The 18,872-nt window shown below is 44.6% G+C and overlaps 1 protein-coding gene across 2 annotated transcripts in view; it reads right to left on the bottom strand.

Annotated features, from left to right (window-relative positions):
- Positions 1–18,872, bottom strand: part of Acvr1 (activin A receptor type 1) — a 123,156-nt gene that overhangs the window by 24,026 nt on the left and 80,258 nt on the right. For both annotated transcript variants that reach the window (XM_006984649.3, XM_042275308.2), the window contains 3 exons: positions 9,262–9,525; positions 7,529–7,740; positions 4,107–4,206 (listed from right to left, as the gene is read on the bottom strand). In XM_006984649.3, the coding sequence (XP_006984711.1) occupies positions 4,107–4,206; positions 7,529–7,740; positions 9,262–9,525 (576 nt within the window). The remainder of the gene's footprint in view (positions 1–4,106; positions 4,207–7,528; positions 7,741–9,261; positions 9,526–18,872) is intronic.

The following is an 18,872-nucleotide window of genomic DNA, read 5'->3' on the forward strand; positions in this document are numbered from 1 at the left end:
GAAGGACAGTTTGAGGTCCTAAAGATCAACGACAAACTATGGTGCTGGCGGGAGGTGGTTCTGCGCCGCCGCCACCACCACTACCACCACCTTTAAAGGGTTTCTTGGAGGAGGATATATTTCAAACACAGATTTTCAAATTCATCAACACGTAATGCCAGAACATCTCTGATTTCTGACACTGGTCATGGATGTCTGTTTAGATGGGCCCCAGTGATGTCACATGGGGACTACACTAGAAAGAGCGTGGAACATTCTGGAGCCAGAGAGATGGCTTAGCAGGTAAATAGACTTGCTGAGTGGGAGCCTGAGTTTAACCCTTAGAATCTATATAAAAGTGGAGCCAGAGAACTGACTCCACAAAGTAGTCGCTGGCATACACATTCACATATGTGCACCATAAACAGACACATACAATACTAATAAATGAAGTCTTTTTAAAACATCACCTGGGGGCTGGAGAAATGGATCTGTGGTCAAGAGCACTGGATGCTCTTCCAGAGGGCCCAGATTAGATTCCCAGAACCCACGAGGTAGCACACGACCATCTATGACTTCAGTTCCAGGGAATCCATTGCCCTCTTCTTACTGTCTCAGACACTAGGCATACTTGTGATGCACAGGCATACGTGCAGGCAAAACACCCATACACATGATGCAATGGAGTGTTTTTTAAAGTCACTTGAACATATTTTAGAAAATGGGGTGACTTAGCTGGGATCTGACCTGTCCGATGCATGCCCCCTCCCTCCATGCAGTAGCCACATGCTTATCAGGGACATATCCCCCTTCCAACCATGTCTTTAATTATAGGTAAGGATGACTAAAGAGGTCAGAAAGAGGAGGTCACTATCTCCAAACTATGGGGGTCAACGTGGGGTTGTAATAGCCAGGATGGCAGGCAGCAGCACAGTGGAGATGAAACTACAAGGCCGTGAGCCTTTCAGCGCAGGCACACGGCAACCGCACGATCTCAGGGCTGCGGTAGGCAGCTGCCGTGCCCACCTGCATGCACACCCCATCAGTACAGTCCCTCTGCTGGAAAACTCAGCCAACGAGAACCTAAACAGAGAAAGAAAGCAGGTGTGTCCAAGTCACACCTGAAACATCCGCCAAACCACTGAGGGCTGGGGATGTGACTTAGCGACAGAGTGCCTGCTTCCCAGGTGTGACACCCAGGGTACCATGCAGCTCTGCTGGTGATATGGCAACATGGATGGCCACCCAACTGAGGTTCCTTGACAAGAACTGATAGCCCTATCCAATAGCAATGACTATTCTAAAGGGGTGCTAAGATTGGCTGGAGTGCATTGTGGGCCCCTGTCAAGAATCACACACAGTCTATCTAGTTTACCAGTCACTTTAATCACGCCACAGGCATGACTTAGCATTTCTGGTCCAGAAGAGGACTAGTGTTGAGATGCTACAAAGCCAGGAGCTATAAAAGTGGAAAATAAATGCCAAGCCTTTCCTGCCTTTGCTCCATGTTGTATCTTTACTTTCTCTCTGTAGTCACTGTTTCACTGGAAAGGAAAGACAAATGTCCCCAAAAGCTGTGGACACAGAGTTGTTTGTTGTCGCGCATCTTTTTTTCTCTAATTAAGAAAATAAAATATAAGGCATATATGGTCTGGTAGTTGGAAAAAATCAAATCAGAAATTGATTTTAATGGTTGTCAAAATAGTGGCACAGTTTCCCAAAAGTTCCTGGCCAGAAAGCCCCATGAAGAGGATGCCCAGGGCCTTCAAATTTGGACGGCACAACATGGAAAGGGCTAACATGACCAACTCCCCATGCTCTTGAACTAAAGTGATCGTCTACCTATCCACCTTTCTCCTCAAAGCTATACCATCCAAACACAAACTCCAAACTCCTGAAGAGGCACTGCATCCATCAGTCTTCAATGTCAACCCAACAAAGTGCAATAATTGAAGCTACACTAGCTCAAAAATGCTGAAGAACATGGAGAGAGTCAAAAACTGTACCCAGTCCAGAGGAGCAACTGGACTCTGGAGCCAATCTCTGAGGACCAAGTGTGGCACATGGGACTATCCATGAGTGATGAGTGTTGGGCCAAGTGGATGAAGGCAGGAGAGGCAGGCACATGGTCCCTTCCCTGCCTCATACAGCTACCTAGGCATCCTTGCTCATAAACAAACAGGATGCTAATTAGTACAAGGAGACAATTCTGGTTGTTGGTAATGCGTACACCTGGGTGTTTCCCCCCAACTTCTTCTAGTTGCAGTCAGCTGTGGTAGAGCTGCATGCATACAGTGGAAATAGGCACAGTAAGTGCAGGCGGACCCGGAGGAAAGGCGACACAGCCCCAGACTGTCACCTGTGCGTCTCAGGCAAGCAGCGCTGCCTACCCAGATCTTACTACAGAATGAGGACATTCCTCCTTCATATAGCAGGTAGTGGGCGGGGCAACTCATAACAGTCAGACACGTCCCCCAAACAAACGGTCAGAGGGCAGAAGCTCAGCCTCCACCTCAAAAGGCCGAGCACCAGAAGGAGTGCAGAGACAATGCCAAGCCATTCCTGCACACCGTCTCAATGAGGAGCTGGAAACCTATCATGCTAGCCACAAATATCCACCCTCCACATGAAACAAGTAAAACACGAAGACCTTCTTTTCTTCAATCCCTTATTTTTTTTGAGATGCGGTCTCTCAACAAACCTCAAGCTCACAGATCCAGCTAGACTGGCTGGCCAGCAAACTCCACACATCTTCCTGTTTCTGCATATCCGGTGCTGGGTCTATAGACACATCCCACTGTGGCACCTTTTCTATATAGGCCCTAGGGATCAAAATCAAGTCCTCACGTTGGTCCAACACCACTTATTGACTGAGCCATCCCCTCAGCCCTGAAAACAGGGACTTTAAAAATGCATCTGGCCATAGGATGTATGCCTATAATAATGGCAGGCAGGACTCAAGAGATAGAGGAGAAGATCAAGAGTGGAAGGCCATCCATGGCTGTATACTGAGTTCTAGGTCTGCCTGGGCCAAGAGACCTTGTCTGTAAAACAAACAAGGCATTCTGCACCATCTCCACAAAATTCATGAGGCTATTAATAATAATAATAATAATATTAAATAATAATAAACCATGCTTGACTCAGAAATCCACAATTCCTGGGCATTCATTCTGCCAATTCTGAAGGCAGAAGAATATGTGCTAAGTCCTTTACATGCATTTTCGCTAATCCATCAGCCCAACTGACTACTGCACGGATTTTTAAAGGACTTCTGACAAGTCCCAATACTAGAAAAGGTGTGTGCCCTCATGAAAAGAAGGAAGGAGGGCCAGTGAGAGGGTTTGATGGGGAAAGCCCTTGCCACGCAAGTCTGATGATCTGAGTTCAATCCCCAGAACCCATATAAAAGTACAAGGTGACAACCGACTCCACAGCACCGTCCTCTAACTTCCACATGTGCCGTGGCGTGAACAACCCACACACATACACAGTATACACACATGCAATGACAACAGATCAAAATTTTTTTAATGAATAAAGGGCACAAATTTTGCAAAAACAATCCACCAACCTAAAATATGTTGTAGGGAGAAAATGAAAGGCCATAAAAATATATGTAGCTCTTGGTAATAAGGACTTAATATGGAAACACTTAGTAAAATTCACTCTAGTTTTTAAAAGTATATTGTACTAAGTTTTTGGTTTTTAATTGGCACACGGTAACTAGATGTACTCATCATTATTTTTAGAGGGAGGGGACAGTAGAAAGGGCGGAGAAACTACAGAGAAAATCCTTCCTAACAGAAGCCTATTACCTCAGATCATTCAGTCGTTGGACAACACAGCCTCTTTGAGTCACTCAGACTAGGCATTGTCTGTACTACTTAGTGATGACCCCCTTCCCAGAACTTCAACAAGTTCTCACAGATGAGTCATGGAGAAAAGAGACCCCCATGGCTGTCTCTCTCCCGCTCCCAAGCTGAACAACCACAGGTTTGCGTGGCACCTCCTGTGCAAATGAGGAAGCAGCAGCAGCAGCAAGAAGCTGACTTTTCCAAGCCCCATCCTACTTCTAAAATCATGACTGACGCTATTTCCCAAAAGGAAGGGAAATGAAGAATTACCAACACACTCCAACAGGGTAATCTGGCGAGCCACAGTTCTCTGAACCAGAAAAGGAAGACCAGAACCACTTCCTGATGTACACGAGTGATCCAGTAATTCCTGTAATGGGAAACAAGGAGAAAAAGAAATTACTGAGCTGCAGTCCTTGCTGTGGAGTTCTAGGACACATACCACAATAACCAACATGGTTTCCAGTAACTCTGGTCATGTGACCCGTTATACTGCCTCAAAAATCTCCCCTGAAAAGACTAGTTGTGTGCCTCAGGAAAATTAAAAAGTAAACCAAAGAAGGCAGGTTTGCAAGATGGATAAGTCATTCTTTCTTAAGCCCTGGAGTTTTTTCATCAAATACATGGGAAAGGAAGCTGAGCAAAGTTAATGAGCACATTAGAAAGTTCAAAGGACTGAGCACGAAAAACATCAGGAAGAATGGGGTTGGGGTGGGGTGGGGGATGCTTCAACATTAAGAGCTGTGTATTAACTACGATATTCTGCTATGCTCACTAAATATCTACTGAATGATCTACTTTATTTGCCAAATAAATCAAAGATGTCTAATTAGAAGCAAACAAACTAGGAATATATATGAGCACCCAAGTGTAATGGAAAGATTCTAATAGTATGTAGATCTTCAAATTGGTACTTATAGGTACGTGCGTAGGTATTTCTCTAGATGGAGGTTCTTTTTTTCAGGTAATAGATGAACAAAAGGGTCACTAAATTAACACCTACTTATCATTTCCTAATGTGAATTGCAAATTAGAAAGGAAAAAAAAGTAAAACAATATTTCATTTAAAACATAAAGCCAGAATTGCAAATTGATTTTTCCCAATGAGCATGCTGGCAAAAGATTACCAGTTAGTTCGTTCATTAAGTTTGCCTTCATAGTTTTAGCAAAGGCCTGGATCATGTCTAATACATAGACTGACATTAGACACGGTGGTGGTGGGGCGGCTGTAGTATCATCCACTTAACGCTGCCCCAAGCTCCTCCTTTCCCAACACATAAGCAGCCTAGTTATAAGCAACACATAGACTTCTGTGAGTTTCATCTTCTCTCTCTTCCATGGAGCACTACTGTAAAATACTGTGGATCAGTAAAATTACCAAAAGCTGAAGAGTCAACAGAAGAAATCCAGGACCCTTAAAAGCCACAAAAGGATAATCAAGAAGAAAATGAATGTAGATGAAATAGGGTTCATGCCTCCCCAACAATTCTCTCTTGCCGTGTTTGTCTGTCTCCATGTATTCAATTATTTTTGAGGAAAACAATGCTGAATATTAAGCTACTGCTTTTTCGTGATGCACAGCTTGGGTTCTAATTAAGTTCACAGATTTAAGGGTGTGGGGAGGTCAACCAAAGACTCGCAGCCGTGGGCGATCTTCAGCGAGCTTACACTTCGTCAAATCACAGAAATGAACACACCGTTTACATAAGCAAATAAGGACAACTGCTTATTCCGTGCTATATCATTATAGCGTGACATTCTGTCAGCTGACGTGGCTGGGTTGTGTTGAGAAGTCTGTTTTGGCACAGGCTTTCATTCCTATTTCAAAATCCTAAAAGCTATTTAAACAGTAATTTACACTAGACATTCCAATTACTGCCCTAGGTAATTAGACATGGTAGCAGCTCCGAGGAACAAAGTTCTGACTGATCTGCCTTAGAATCTTGCTTTGCTGAAGCTTGGTCTGGAATCATCTTCATGCCTTCCTGCTACAAACCCCATAAACCCATCTGCTTTCCCCTAAACCTCAGAACACCTTCGGAGCAAGTATTGAATGAGAAAAAAGTACCCTCTTCCAGTTCCACTACACTGTAATTCAAATAGGTGAGTAAAAGGAGGTACCCAAGGATAACTTGCTCCTTTTTTATACATAACACTGATGGTGCAGGCAGCAGGGCATGGTGGTTCCCAGACTACATCCAGCATCAGAAGTGTTCTGGCACCTGATTACAGGTAGGTCTTATGGCTGGGCAGGTGGAGCACATGAGCTAAAGATGGCCACCACCTAGGGTACATCTCTTCCAGCAAACCAAAAAAAAGAATGTGCTAGAGCAATCCTAATTACAGAACTCCTGAGCACTTGCAGACTTGCCCTGTCCTAGAGCCAGCCTTCATGCATGACGATCTGGTAAGAGACAGGAGCATAGCATTCGGCAGCTCTGAATCACACTACAAAGATAACTTGATTGACTTGCAACGCACTGGATTATGACAAGGAAGAAGCTGGCGTGGCTGTGTCATTGGCACCTCACACCCACGAATCGGTGTCTTTTTTCAGAGAACCCATGTAGTATCCATGGAGAGTGTTGTTACTTTAGTCTTTTGCACTCTGTAGTAGGCTGCTTATGGTAAGTGACCTACTTCCCCGACTTAACTAAAAGTTTAGAAGAGTAACTAAAGGAAGACATCCACTTTGAATGTAACACTATAGTTCTCAAATGTATGGGTAACTTTAAATGTTTACTGCATTTATTTATTTACTTATTTATTGGGGAGGGGGGGTAGCCTTGCCACAGCACATTAGGAACTCAGAGGACAGCTTGTGGGAGTCAGTTTTCTCCCATGCGACTCCTGGGGATTGAATTTAGGTCATTGGGCTCAGCAGTGAACATCTTTACCCTCTGGGCCACCTCCCTGGCCAGGGAGAAGTTTTCAAATGTATAAATACAGTGCCTTCTATGCTGAAGAAGTAAACAATGAAGGGCCTAGAATGATGCACCCTGTAAATGACTGTGAAAACTTATGCAAAATACTAATATTTTATTGTACATTGAAATGATAAAAATTATATATGTTTTGCCCCCCCCCCCTTTACTTGTAAAGGAGCCTACTAAGGCATTTTAAATTCTGTATGTGCTACACATTTCTACTGGAGGACATTGGTTCAGTCAGCTGACTACGTTCCACAAGGGGGCAGTACTAGAGCATCAAAATCTTAATGGCCACTTCTGGAGATGTCAAGTTTCTAAATTATGGGGTATTCAAATCATCTAAAGGGAAAAAAGATTTTTTTTAATATTAATGAGAAGATGCTTCCTTTTAAAAAAAAATACACTTTTGTTGTTACAAATAGAGTAACTGAGTAAGGCCATTCCAAGCCCTCCAAAACTCCAGTCCCATCAACCCTTCTTTGTCCTTTTTCCTCACATTCCCCAAAGAAAAGTCACCTCCAAGAATCTACTAAAGTAGAATCTCCAAGCCCATTCTTGAAGTGTCTGTTTGAATGGATGTTCTTATGTACAGGAGCCAACCAGGTGCTCACACATGCTTGGACAGAAGTCCAGTGACTAGTTAGTCACATAGCATGTCTGAACTGTCTGTCAGTTCACTGTTGGCTTGCCACACTCAAAGTAAGAAAGTGTCCATCTCCATCTCAGCTGTTCTCAGACATCCCTCTGGGGTCACAAACTCACCGCTAAAGTGCTGTCCCCAACATTGGTGGTGATAAGCCCTTCGATGGTACCATATTCCACATCTCTGGGGTTGAGGCGTTCCTGGTTGCGTCTTTTAAACTTCCTGAGAGCAACTCCAAGGAGGCAAGCTAAAAGACATACTGCAAACACCACAGAGAGGATAATAAGGCCGACTTCGAGATGGAAGTTCTGTGATCCAGGGAAGGATTTCCCTGGAGAATGGAAAGAAAATGGTAAGTGGGGGTCGGGATCACCATTTCCTTATTATTTGCCAATATCATAACAAGTGGTTCCTGACCCTGACCAAACAATATTCATAAATCAAAACAATTTTTACAACTAAAATACTTCCTAACATCCAGCCAATGACACAGCCATTTATTTAAATGATCATTCAATTAAACAGAACTGGAGTTTAGAAAGGATTCCACAGAGAATCAACTGTATTAATGCGAGGCTGTTTAAGAGCTTCTACAATACAAAAGCCACAGAAGTCTTGATGTTACTCTTATTAACTTGGATTTCCTATGTAAAGATGCATTATAATCAAGCCCTGAAAGACAGCCATTCCACTGTAATATCCCAGTGAGAAGGCCATGTGTGTTGCCTGGTACCTGCATGGAATGCCTTTCCCTTGTTAAGAAGACATGCACACACAAACACACAAAAGAGTATATAAATGAATGTATAAAACTTAATGTGTAGCAGTATGTGCCTATCAGGATCTTCACCCTGTTGACATAGTTTTTGGGTGGATGCAGAGATTTCTTCTTGTCCATCCATTCCGTTAGTAAAAATTTAACACACTGAGCATAATCGAGTTTAACTACTTCAATATTTGATCCTTTTCTCAAATCCGTGTTATTCAACCCTACTTTCCTATCAGAATGAAGTCTTTTCTACCTGCTCTAAGCAGGTCACAGTGACTTAAAAACTGCCCATGACCTATCAGCTTTTTGGTTTTCTGCCTCCTGCCTCCTTCCTGGCAGTGGGGGCTCAGAGTGGCCTCTTACCCCATTTGTATTTTCCTACTTCCACAAGTACAAAATCATATAATTAAACCTATTAAGAGGTACTCTATATTAAGGGAATAAATTTGGCTTGGAGTGGGCCTACATTAATCTTGACAGCAACTTGATACAGCTGCTTAGACTTCACTATATGAGAAAACAGTTTCTTGGGACACCATTTTCCAAAGGATATGAAATTCATAGGAAATGCATGAGGGGAAATTCCATAACTACAAGGCTCATGCACAATTGCATATGACTTCCGTTCAGATGGCCAGGAATCATAATTGGAAGACATTAGCAAGCTTTTCTTTATTGTCTTCTTAACAAGGGAAAGGCATTCCATGCAGGTACCAGGCAACACACATGACCTAGAGATGAATGTTCACTAGGCAGAATTACTTAAGGTATAATGAAAGTCACTATCCACCCCCTTAACAGAAAGCCATACACCTGTTCATGGTGACCTCTGGTCAGCAAAATTGTCCCCTAAATCTGTCCTCTTGATGAATGTCACATCACCCACTTTAAGCAAAATGCTCATTCTCCTTTTAGATTCCAAAGGCCTTTCTCTTCCTCACCCAGACTGACCTTCCATGGACCATCAGCTCTGGTTCAGGGTGTAGGAGGAAGGCTCCTAGCCACACAGATCCTTAACCCACACAGACTTGGGGCAACATTAACAAAACCCCTTGATCTAGAAATAGAAGAAGCCATGGGAACCTTTAGTGGGCAGCTGAGCTGTGATGTTCCTGTTACACCAATCCCCTTGGCAACATTCCACGGCTTGGCCGGGTGATGGAGGGGTCTTACACGTCATCTTCCCCTGCTCATAAACCTGAAAGCAGCCCTTCTGGTAGACGTGGAAGCCATCGTTGATGCTCAGAGACGAAAAACACTGCTGGCCCTCACAGTGGTCCTCGTTCCCACAGGACAGGCCCTCACAAACACACATGTAAAGTTTCGAGTTGACTTTGGGCTTCTCATCTGCAAAGAAGAGGGAAGAAGGAAAAACAATTCACTTATGTACGCTACATCCTTCTCGGAGGAAAAAAATCAGGTTTCCCTACGATCACCCCAAATCTAATCACAGAGTCATCACCACTGATGGATGTCTACACTCCACGACTGTCACTCAACCAAATAATAATCGCATCTCAGCCTACGAGCACATCTGTCTAGGCTGTGCAGCCTCCTTAAGAACATGCTAGGACAGAGACTGGTAACAGGCTGTCCAGACTCCTGACGTGGGACCCCTCTCTCATATTCCCAGTTTCTGCATCGAAACAAAATATCTGATAGGAACATACTATTCATCACCTTTATTTTATACCTGCCCCCCAAAAAGGGCTCCTAAATAAATATATGGCAACTGTTAGCACCAGTTCCTGCCAGGCTGCCCCCCTAAGCAAGCATTGCTTCGGGACTTGAGTGCTCCAGAACACACTTACTTGTAGAAGAGTCTATAGCTACAAATCCAAGTTCTCAACCTTTTCAGCTAGATGCTAGACCTCACTGGATATGATAACTGGATATGCTATGATAACACTGGAGTCTGTACATGGGTTAAAGTTGTAATTAGCAACTCTTAAGAACTGTCTACCGGTAGGGAATAAGTGGGGGCAAACCCTGGCATCAAACACTCAGGCTGAGAGCACAAACAAAGGGAGGGTGACGATATTTAAACAATTAGGTAACAGATATGACCAGGGTCCAGGCAGTTCCCGGAGACTCCACGGAGATACAAAACAACGTGAGACAGAGCCGTATCACGGGGGAGGCCCACTTGATCAGACCTCCCAGTTGTCTTTCTGAAAACACTTATTTACAGCTCCATTTTCACATCACTCTTTCCTCCTCCCTCATCAGGATGATTAGTTCAGACTTGCTGCTTCCAACACTTTCAGCCAGCCAGGGGGCCAAGTGAAGACAGAACTTGTACAGTCCAGTCCTGATGGCTTTTCCTTAGTTAGCCAAGGCCACTGTCACCAAAGCCCTGTTCAAGGAAATCCGGCCTCCGGAGCAAGTCTCTCCCAAGGTCTGTGGCCCAGAGAGCTCCCCTCTGATCCTTGAACTCTCAACAGCAGGTCTGTGAGATAACTGCCATTTTCTTTATAAGGAAAACAAAAAGGGAAAAGAAAGAAAGAAAACAAAAAAAGGAAAGAAAAGAAAAAGAAAAAGAGGTCGGGTGGCTGTGCTTTTAAGAGAAGACCTTAAAGTCAGGTCTTTGAAAATGTCAAGTTCATTTACACAGATTTGTGTGGGTGTGTATAGAGATGTGGGTTATATCAAAAAGAAAAATGTGTTTTTAAATCTTTCTTCTTCCCTCTTCAAAGAAGTGGAAATATAGTTCACTGCCCGCTGTCATGTGGGTGCTGCATCCCACAGCGTAAGTCCATGCAGACACACAGACACGGCCTTCTGTTTATAATTGACTTGCTAGTTCTTTTGAAAACCACAAGGGGCTCATCCAAAAGCAAAGACATGCCTGAAAGCAGAAAATCCAAAATAGCCTCTGCTGGTGCTATGTATGTCACCAGTCTAACCCCTGAGAATCAAGAGCCTTCAGACACTTTTAATGAGTAAAACTTTAATGAGCAAAGAGCGGGTCTTTATTTTCCCTGCCTAGAGAGATCTAAGCAATATCCCTGCACCTATCTATTTCTATGAGAATAAAAATCACATATATGTATATATCTATATACATATATAGAGACACAATCCAGAAAAAAGTTTGCACTGGCCAAAAGAGAGCTGAAAGATAGTATGTCTAGGGAGTCTAGACATGCTTGCCACTCTTGAATGGCATGAAGCTGGGCTCAGAACTGCCAACTATGCTGCCCAACAGGTGATGGTTCTGGAGAAGGAACTGGATGGGGGAGGAGAGTTCCGTGGGAAGTTAATGGTGTCATATTGATTTGTGTGTGACCTGAAACAGGAATTAAATGGCTGTATTTTAGAGACTGAAATAAGGCAACGGATACAAATTTAAAACACAAACATTTTAATTGTAGATCATTTTTAATCATATTTATCCAAAAAAATACCTAATACATTGAAAAGTGTATCTGCCGATACTGGGTTGGGGGATGAAGAGTCAGTGTCACGAAGAAGAGGTCAAATGAAAACAAAATAAAGGAGTGGCTATTCACAGACTGACGATGGGTCATCAAGTATCAGTTAGTCAACGTACTGCACCATGAACAACAGCAAACTGTAAAGATGGCATCCATCACCGAGCCCATGGAACAGGTGGTCAGAGTATGGGGCTACAGCTCACAGAGAAGCGCATGGTGCGTGGATAAGGTGCCCAGGTTTATCTACAGCAGCGATTCTCAACCTTCCTAACACTGTGACCCTTTAATACAGTTCCCCATGCTGTGGTGACCCCCAATCATAAAATTATTTTCATTGCTATTTCATAACTGTAATTTTGCTACTGTTATGAATCATAACATAAATATCTGTGTTTTCTGATGGTCTTAGGGGACCCTTGTGAGTGGGTCATTCGATCCCCAATGGGGCCACAACCCCCTGGTGAAGAACCACTGATCTACAGCATCACAATAAACAAAGAGGTAAAACCAACAAATAAATGTTCGGTCCAAGACATCAAAGATTCACACTTTGTGGTTCTAGTAGTATGTTTCTTGTGTGAGCTGTTTGCAAAGTGGTACCCGAAATTAAACTCTATAGCCAGACATAGGAAGAAACACTACTTTCCCAACGTCTCTGGTTTTTGACAGGATATATAGTCTGACAGATGTTTGGACTATAACCTAAAGAGTTTTACCAGAAGCAAGAAACCTCAAGTAATTTTACCATTTAGTGAAATTCAACTCACTGAGCCCATTTCTGCCTTGTACACAGGCATGAAGCGGCACCAGCCTTGATCAGCTCTTACTCCTACGGTCTCAATTACATCTCCTTCAACCTTCTACATACTTCTTGCAGTTGTATAGACAGAAATAAGAGCTACTGACCGCTTTCTGTTGGTGGTTCTTTTTAATCAAATATCAAAACACATGGTTTACATATCCTTGCTCTCCATACTCAGGACCAAGGAGAAAAGGCCAATGGAGAGTGGCTGTTAAAAGTATATAATAACTAACTCCATCTTTTGATATGGAACCAGGAGCCAGAGTACAAAACCTTCATCAGATCTGGTTTTCTAATGCTTTCCTCCCAACATTTCATTTATTTAATTGGTACATTCCCATAAAACTAATTAGTAAATCCTTTATGCACTTATTTTACACACACACACACACACAATTAATGAGGACCTTAAATTCATAATATAAGATGGCAATCTGGGTTATTTTGAAGAGAAGTCAAAGCGATTTTCTGAATTAGGATTACTAATTCAACAAAGGCTAAAAGGAAGGCAGAACACATTTAGATGTTAACATCCACAATTCTTAGGAATACAGCAAGCCTCAAAATGCCCATGACTCACTTTTTTCAGTCTGGTCAAATTTAACATTCACCATAACATGTGTGGGCCTGTGATATTTTATTTGGGCTGGGTGTTGGGCTGGTGGATACCTTTTAGGGTTAGATATAAGAATGGGTGGGTTCCTAACCTCTCAGACTGTGATATCAATACAGGATAATAATGCTCCTCCTCCACGGTGCGACAGGAAGTGTGATATCTAAAGTGAATAAAGTCTTTACACCTGCCTGTGCGAATAACCAGGAAGTGCCCCAGCAGAAGGCAGCAAGCCTACTCCACCTAATCGACATTCATTTAAATAATTCAGTAATTTAAATGTCAAGCCAGAGGTATTCCCTCTCTGCACAGCTCACCCACATTGTTTGTTCTAGAAGGCACCTCCTGGCATTACTCAGTGTTATGGCTGGCTCCGTTGACTCTTTGCTCTTTGCATCACCAGACCCCGGGCCGTGTGAAAACGCTCACAGCTGGAGCTGGCTGGGAACAGACTGGAAAATTCTGACCACAAAAGATGGCTGCTTCCTATCAAGGGAGAAGCCACCGGAGTGGCACCGGATCGGGGTGTTCTGCAAGCCAGAGGCACATGCAGGGAGTCCCCAAGAGGGCAGAGCAGCCAAATCTTTAGAAAGGTTTTTCTTGTTCTGGGCAAGGCTCAGCTCACTGTCTGGACACACCTACTAGATGACTCCAGACCCACAATGGAAGAGGCAAAGCAAAGAGCAGCAGGGACTTTTTCAAACTGTTGCTAGCTTGGGACAATCTTGTGCTTCCCAGTAAAATTGTTCACATTTATGTTGAACTGGGACTTCACAATACCGCAGGCTGGCCTGTCTCCGCCTGCCTACTGGTGTATCGTGTAATGCTTACGGCATTCGAATAGACTTTCCTTCTACACGGTGCATAAAAGCCCACTAAGATCTTTGATACAAGATAGATGAGAAAATGCTGCAAGTAAACTATCCTGTAGCTAAGGGTCAGCAAAAAGGGGACAGGCTGAGTTTTTAACGGGCTTACCTCAAAGCAGCGTAAATAATAATGTAGCAATTAGAAGGTGATTACAAAAACCCAATAGTGCAGAACTTGTATAAGCTAAAAAGGGAACTCCAAACATCCTTGGCCTCCTTCCAGCAGTCCAAACGATTCATTCATTTGAAATGGCAGTTTATATTAGGTTTATAGATTAGGGGAGGCCTTCCACCCGTCTCCTAATCTGGGAGCACTGCTTGGCACCTCTCCAGAATCTGCAAGCATTTGAGATCTCTGGCATTAAACAAAGGCTTAAGGAAGGATTTTGCAATGCCAGGTTTCATTGCCAGCAAGCCTGCTCCTCAGACAGAAACACAAAAGGTCTATCCGGAATGTCTACTGAAGGGCACTTGATCCTTTGGCAAGAAGGCAGGTTGTATATGTTTGGGGCTAAAATACACCAGGGGCCCAAATGCTCTCTCAGTCTACACAGTCCTATGGGGAAATCCACAGCTTACTCCTTTTTTTTTTTTTTTAATCAGAGATACTGATACTTAATAAAGTTGCAAAGCCAAGAAACAGACAGATTTCAAGAGCTATGAGAGGAAAGAGGGAGTCAAAAAAGACTCTACAATAGAATGGCAACATGAAAGCCCAAGCCTTGGAACTGGGGATGTAGCTACTCCAAACACATCCCTCCTGAGTGTTCTCTAACTCCGTGAGTGGCGTGCCCATTCATGCAACTACACAGGCGGATGGTCTTTGGTTCCTATCATTTGCAAGACAGACTACAGTCTGACTCACACAGCTCTTCACCCTGCCCTCTTCAGAACTTGGGGAGTCCTCAGGAAGCCTCTTCCTGCGACAGGGTCTCAGATCCTTTCTTTATGGAACCCCTCCATATTGGATGTTTATTCCCACCCTGATAGCACTGAATCTACTTAGTGGACCTCGCCTTGCCTGCTAGAGCCTAGCACTTGAATCTTCCAGAACTGATGGCTCCCCAGCCCTGCGCTCTGATGGTTAACAACAGGAGGATGGGACCTATACCTACCAGCAGCAACCTCTGTACTTGGCAGGACCAACCTGATGGGTATTTGCTTCGGCATGAATTTTTCCATTCACAGAAAACAGTCAGGGATGGGAAGAGACCTGATGCTGGTTTTTCAGAGCAGACTGAGCCCATAAAATCTTCAAATGTCAGCACTGATCTTCAGGTAAGGCTTAGTCACCTGCCGGCATGTCCATGCAAATCATTTCCTCCTAGAGGGGCCCATTGCACCATCACATCTGCTCACTACTCAGGCTCCCAATGTGTGGAAAAATCAGTACTTTCTATGAGAATGTAAGCTTTTTGTGTGTGAGAGCTTGTTTGTTTATCAGAGGCCAGAAGTAAAATGCAAGCATGCCTTAAATAAGGAACTCTTTAACGCACACACTCATAAAACAGCTGGGCTTCGTGGGTGGTCTTCCTTTGGCTGGCTGTTCAATGGACTCTGGGCTGCTAGGATGCTCCCTTGATCAAGGTCATTAACACAGGAATCACGTTCAAGGCCAATCAGTTTGGAGTGATCCATACAGCCCCTGTCTGCCCAGCAGAACAAATCTACCCCTGGTCTTTGAGGCCATCCCCCCCCACACACACACACCCCTCATGTCAAGTTCAGTAGAGAATGAGGAAGGAAGAGTGAGTTCTCACTTTCCCCTTCATGCTTTGCTGCAGGTAATGAGGAGCCCTAAGTCATCCTGCATTTGATCTGCTGAAGCTGGGGGGTGGGGTGGGTGGAGGGAGATCGGCAGGGAGGTTGCCATCTGTTTATTTCGTGCCTGGGCTGACTGTGTCTCTGAAATAATCCCCACAAATTAAGCCTATTGCAGCAGCTACACCTTCTGCTTCAAAGCCAAAAGCTCGGCCTGTGTTCAAGTGACTAAGAGATTAAGGAATACTATGGGTAGTAGCCGTAGACAGCATTGGCCGGCCTTTTCCTTGTTTCTTATGACCCTCCGAAAGCCCCAGACTTGGCTCTAACATAGGCACCCAGTCTAGGAGGCAACTCCTCAACCCGGAAGAAAATAACAGAATAATGACCTCTTCACTGTGTCTGTAAGCCTCTTGAAGCAATGCTTCACGGAACAAAGGGCTACAGGCCTGAAGGGAATTATGTTTGAAGGAATATTTTCACAGGCCAAATATATCACTGTTGCTCCACACAAGCCAATGTCTGAACAAAGCTCCAGTTTAGAGGGCATGACAGAGCCTGGAGGAAGAAGGCGACGGTCCCGGGGAATTATGAATGGTTCGGAGAAGTTGTTCTCTTAGGATTTGGAAGGAAGGAGGGGCGGGGGGGGGGGGGGGCTGGGGATGCCTCCATCTCAGCCTAGATGCTGTGGTAGTGCAGGGAGAGGTGCTGGCCACTCCTGTTTCGTCTCCTATTTCCGGCGACTTGCTTCTGAGGTCCCGCCCCACCCCCAACCCTGCCCCAGGTTCTAAACTGAAATTTTCAGTTTGAAAGAAAACCTTAAACAGGGAATGCCACGCGAACCAGCCAATGAAGGAGGGACTGAAGAGCCCAGCGCCTACGTCTGTGCTCGCTCTCCCTCTCTCTGTGCCCCATGCTAACCTTCTTTAGAGACCCAGGAGCCAGGTCTCCTCCAGGCTTGTCCATTTAGAAATCACAGGAAACTGCTAGCCCATCCTTTCATCCTTCAGGGGTGTTTTAACCAGAGATAAACCCTTCCGACATTGTGTGGGACTGTAGTTTGCTTCACAACAGTCTCAGAGGAGGCCTGCCGATGCACCAGAGGTAAAAGCAAAACGTCTTGAATTACTCAACTATCCTCCCTTGCTCCCCACCCCACCCATCCCAAAGAAGCAAAGGAAACAATGAATTCAAGACTTCCTTCTGATTGACAGTTAAGAAAAGGAGAAAGGGCTGGGGCACGGTCCAAACTTCTGATACTGTTACTGCCGCATCCCACCCAATTTTCCAATTCATTGCTAAGGGCTGACATGGTTCAGTGTTCCATTGCCAGCTGATGGAGACATGACCCCATGCTGTTGGCTGCACAAGTCTGTCTCGTGCATCAGGGTGAGGACCTGTGCAACCTCAGGAACTTCTTCCCTACCCGTCTAATTCGAATGAACAAGAAGAATTCAACACACTGGAGAAAACTGATTTATGAGCCACAGATTAAAGACACTAGAGTCACCACAGGAAGGTGGAGTTTGGGCCATCTTGAGCATCTTTTTAGTGCTAGCCCACAGAAAGGCCCCAGGTACCTACACTCAATGTGGAAAAGGAAAGCCTTTCTCATGGCCGTGCAGAAGACTGCTCTTTCAATCCTCTCTCAATCCCCGCAGCATGCTGAGCCATCCCTAGCTTCTACAATCATCCTGGACCTTGGCAGAAGAACACCGGCTAAATCTGAGATGTGTCACGAGGCCTCTGGCTGAGGGGCAAGAATATCTAAACACAACAGGCAAGAGTTTCCGAAGGCTCCCTTTGGCTCTTGCAGCCCCGGATCACTGACGGCCTAAAGATAACCCAGGTATCTATGAAGGGTCACTTTAAATAGTAGCTCCAACACCACCAGTCATTTCAGAAGTATTTCCTTGCAGAGCCTGCTGCCATCCTCGCCAGCGTGCCAAGGCCACTGAAGAAATGAAAGCCCAGAAGGAACTGGAAGGAATTTTGAGAGGTAAACAGCACTCAGCATACTGTGGTTCCATTCTGTAAATACAAGAGCCCACAATCCCACTACTGAGAAATAACAGCTTAACAAGGGAAGCACGTCATAGGAGCCATCCACTGGCAACCACTGGGAATTGAAGAGTGGGTATGAGATGAAATAAAACAGGTTAACTCAACGTTTCGCTTTCTAAAGCAGAAATTATGCCTGTTTTTCCTTCTAAGAGACGCTCACACCATAGTCTATCAGGCCACTCACTATTTAGCTGAGCAAAGAGACTGACATGGAGGCTTCAGACACATGCTTGGCATAGATGCCCACCGAGACCCCAACAACCACAAGTCCAGAATGAACCTGCTCAAAACGTATTGCTTGCTTGCCTGCTTTTTTGTTTTGTTTTGTTCTTTTCATTCTTTAAAGTAGAGCCAAAGTCCCCAGATCTTCCTACAAACCATTAAAATCTGCTCAGCACCTCACCTGTCTACCAAGTGAGTCCACACTGTCCTAAATGGCAGCCAGCCAGGCACTGGTGTACAAGGGACAGGTGCGCAGTGAACTATTTTCAGATGCTATCAGCTGCCGGGTCCTGCACATGCTCAGGAGGGAGGCAAGTCTTGGTTGCGGTTCAAACTCGAGGCAGCCAACAGACATGCACCTTGCCCAGCTGCCAAGCCAACCAGCTGCCCAGTGCTCCTCCCAAGACGAGAGCAAGGAAAACAGTGTAACCTGGCCAGCCGGCATGCCATTGAGCAAGCTGTACCTCTCACTTCACTGTCTGGGTTATTCTGAGCTGCGCTTATTGACGCTCCATAGCAACCTGGGAACAAAGGGCCAGCTCAGAAGGGTTTAAATGTCCTGCAAAAGTTGCTAGAAGAGTCAGCAGCCCAGACTTGTTCTCATTAAAAAAAAAAAATGACTGGGGAATGATTAGATGATTATTGTTGTACCATCATCATTTTATTATTGACGAGCTACCTGTAATGAAGCTTTGCTTTTGGAATTTAAGTCTTTTTCAGTTGCCCATACTTGGTTGTGTTCATTGGGGAGGCGTTTAAAAGTACAGCATGTGGATTGGCGTGCCTCAAAACTGCAAGGGTGGACAGGAGACATGGAGATTAAGAGCGGAAGCCTAAGGACCCAAGTTCGATCCCTGGAACCTACATAAAGGTGGAAGGAAGAACTTACTGCCCAAAGTTGTCCTCTGATCTCCATATGCACACCA

Source organism: Peromyscus maniculatus, chromosome 4 (genome assembly GCF_049852395.1).
Source record: "Peromyscus maniculatus bairdii isolate BWxNUB_F1_BW_parent chromosome 4, HU_Pman_BW_mat_3.1, whole genome shotgun sequence".
Classification (NCBI taxonomy): Eukaryota; Metazoa; Chordata; class Mammalia; order Rodentia; family Cricetidae; genus Peromyscus; species Peromyscus maniculatus.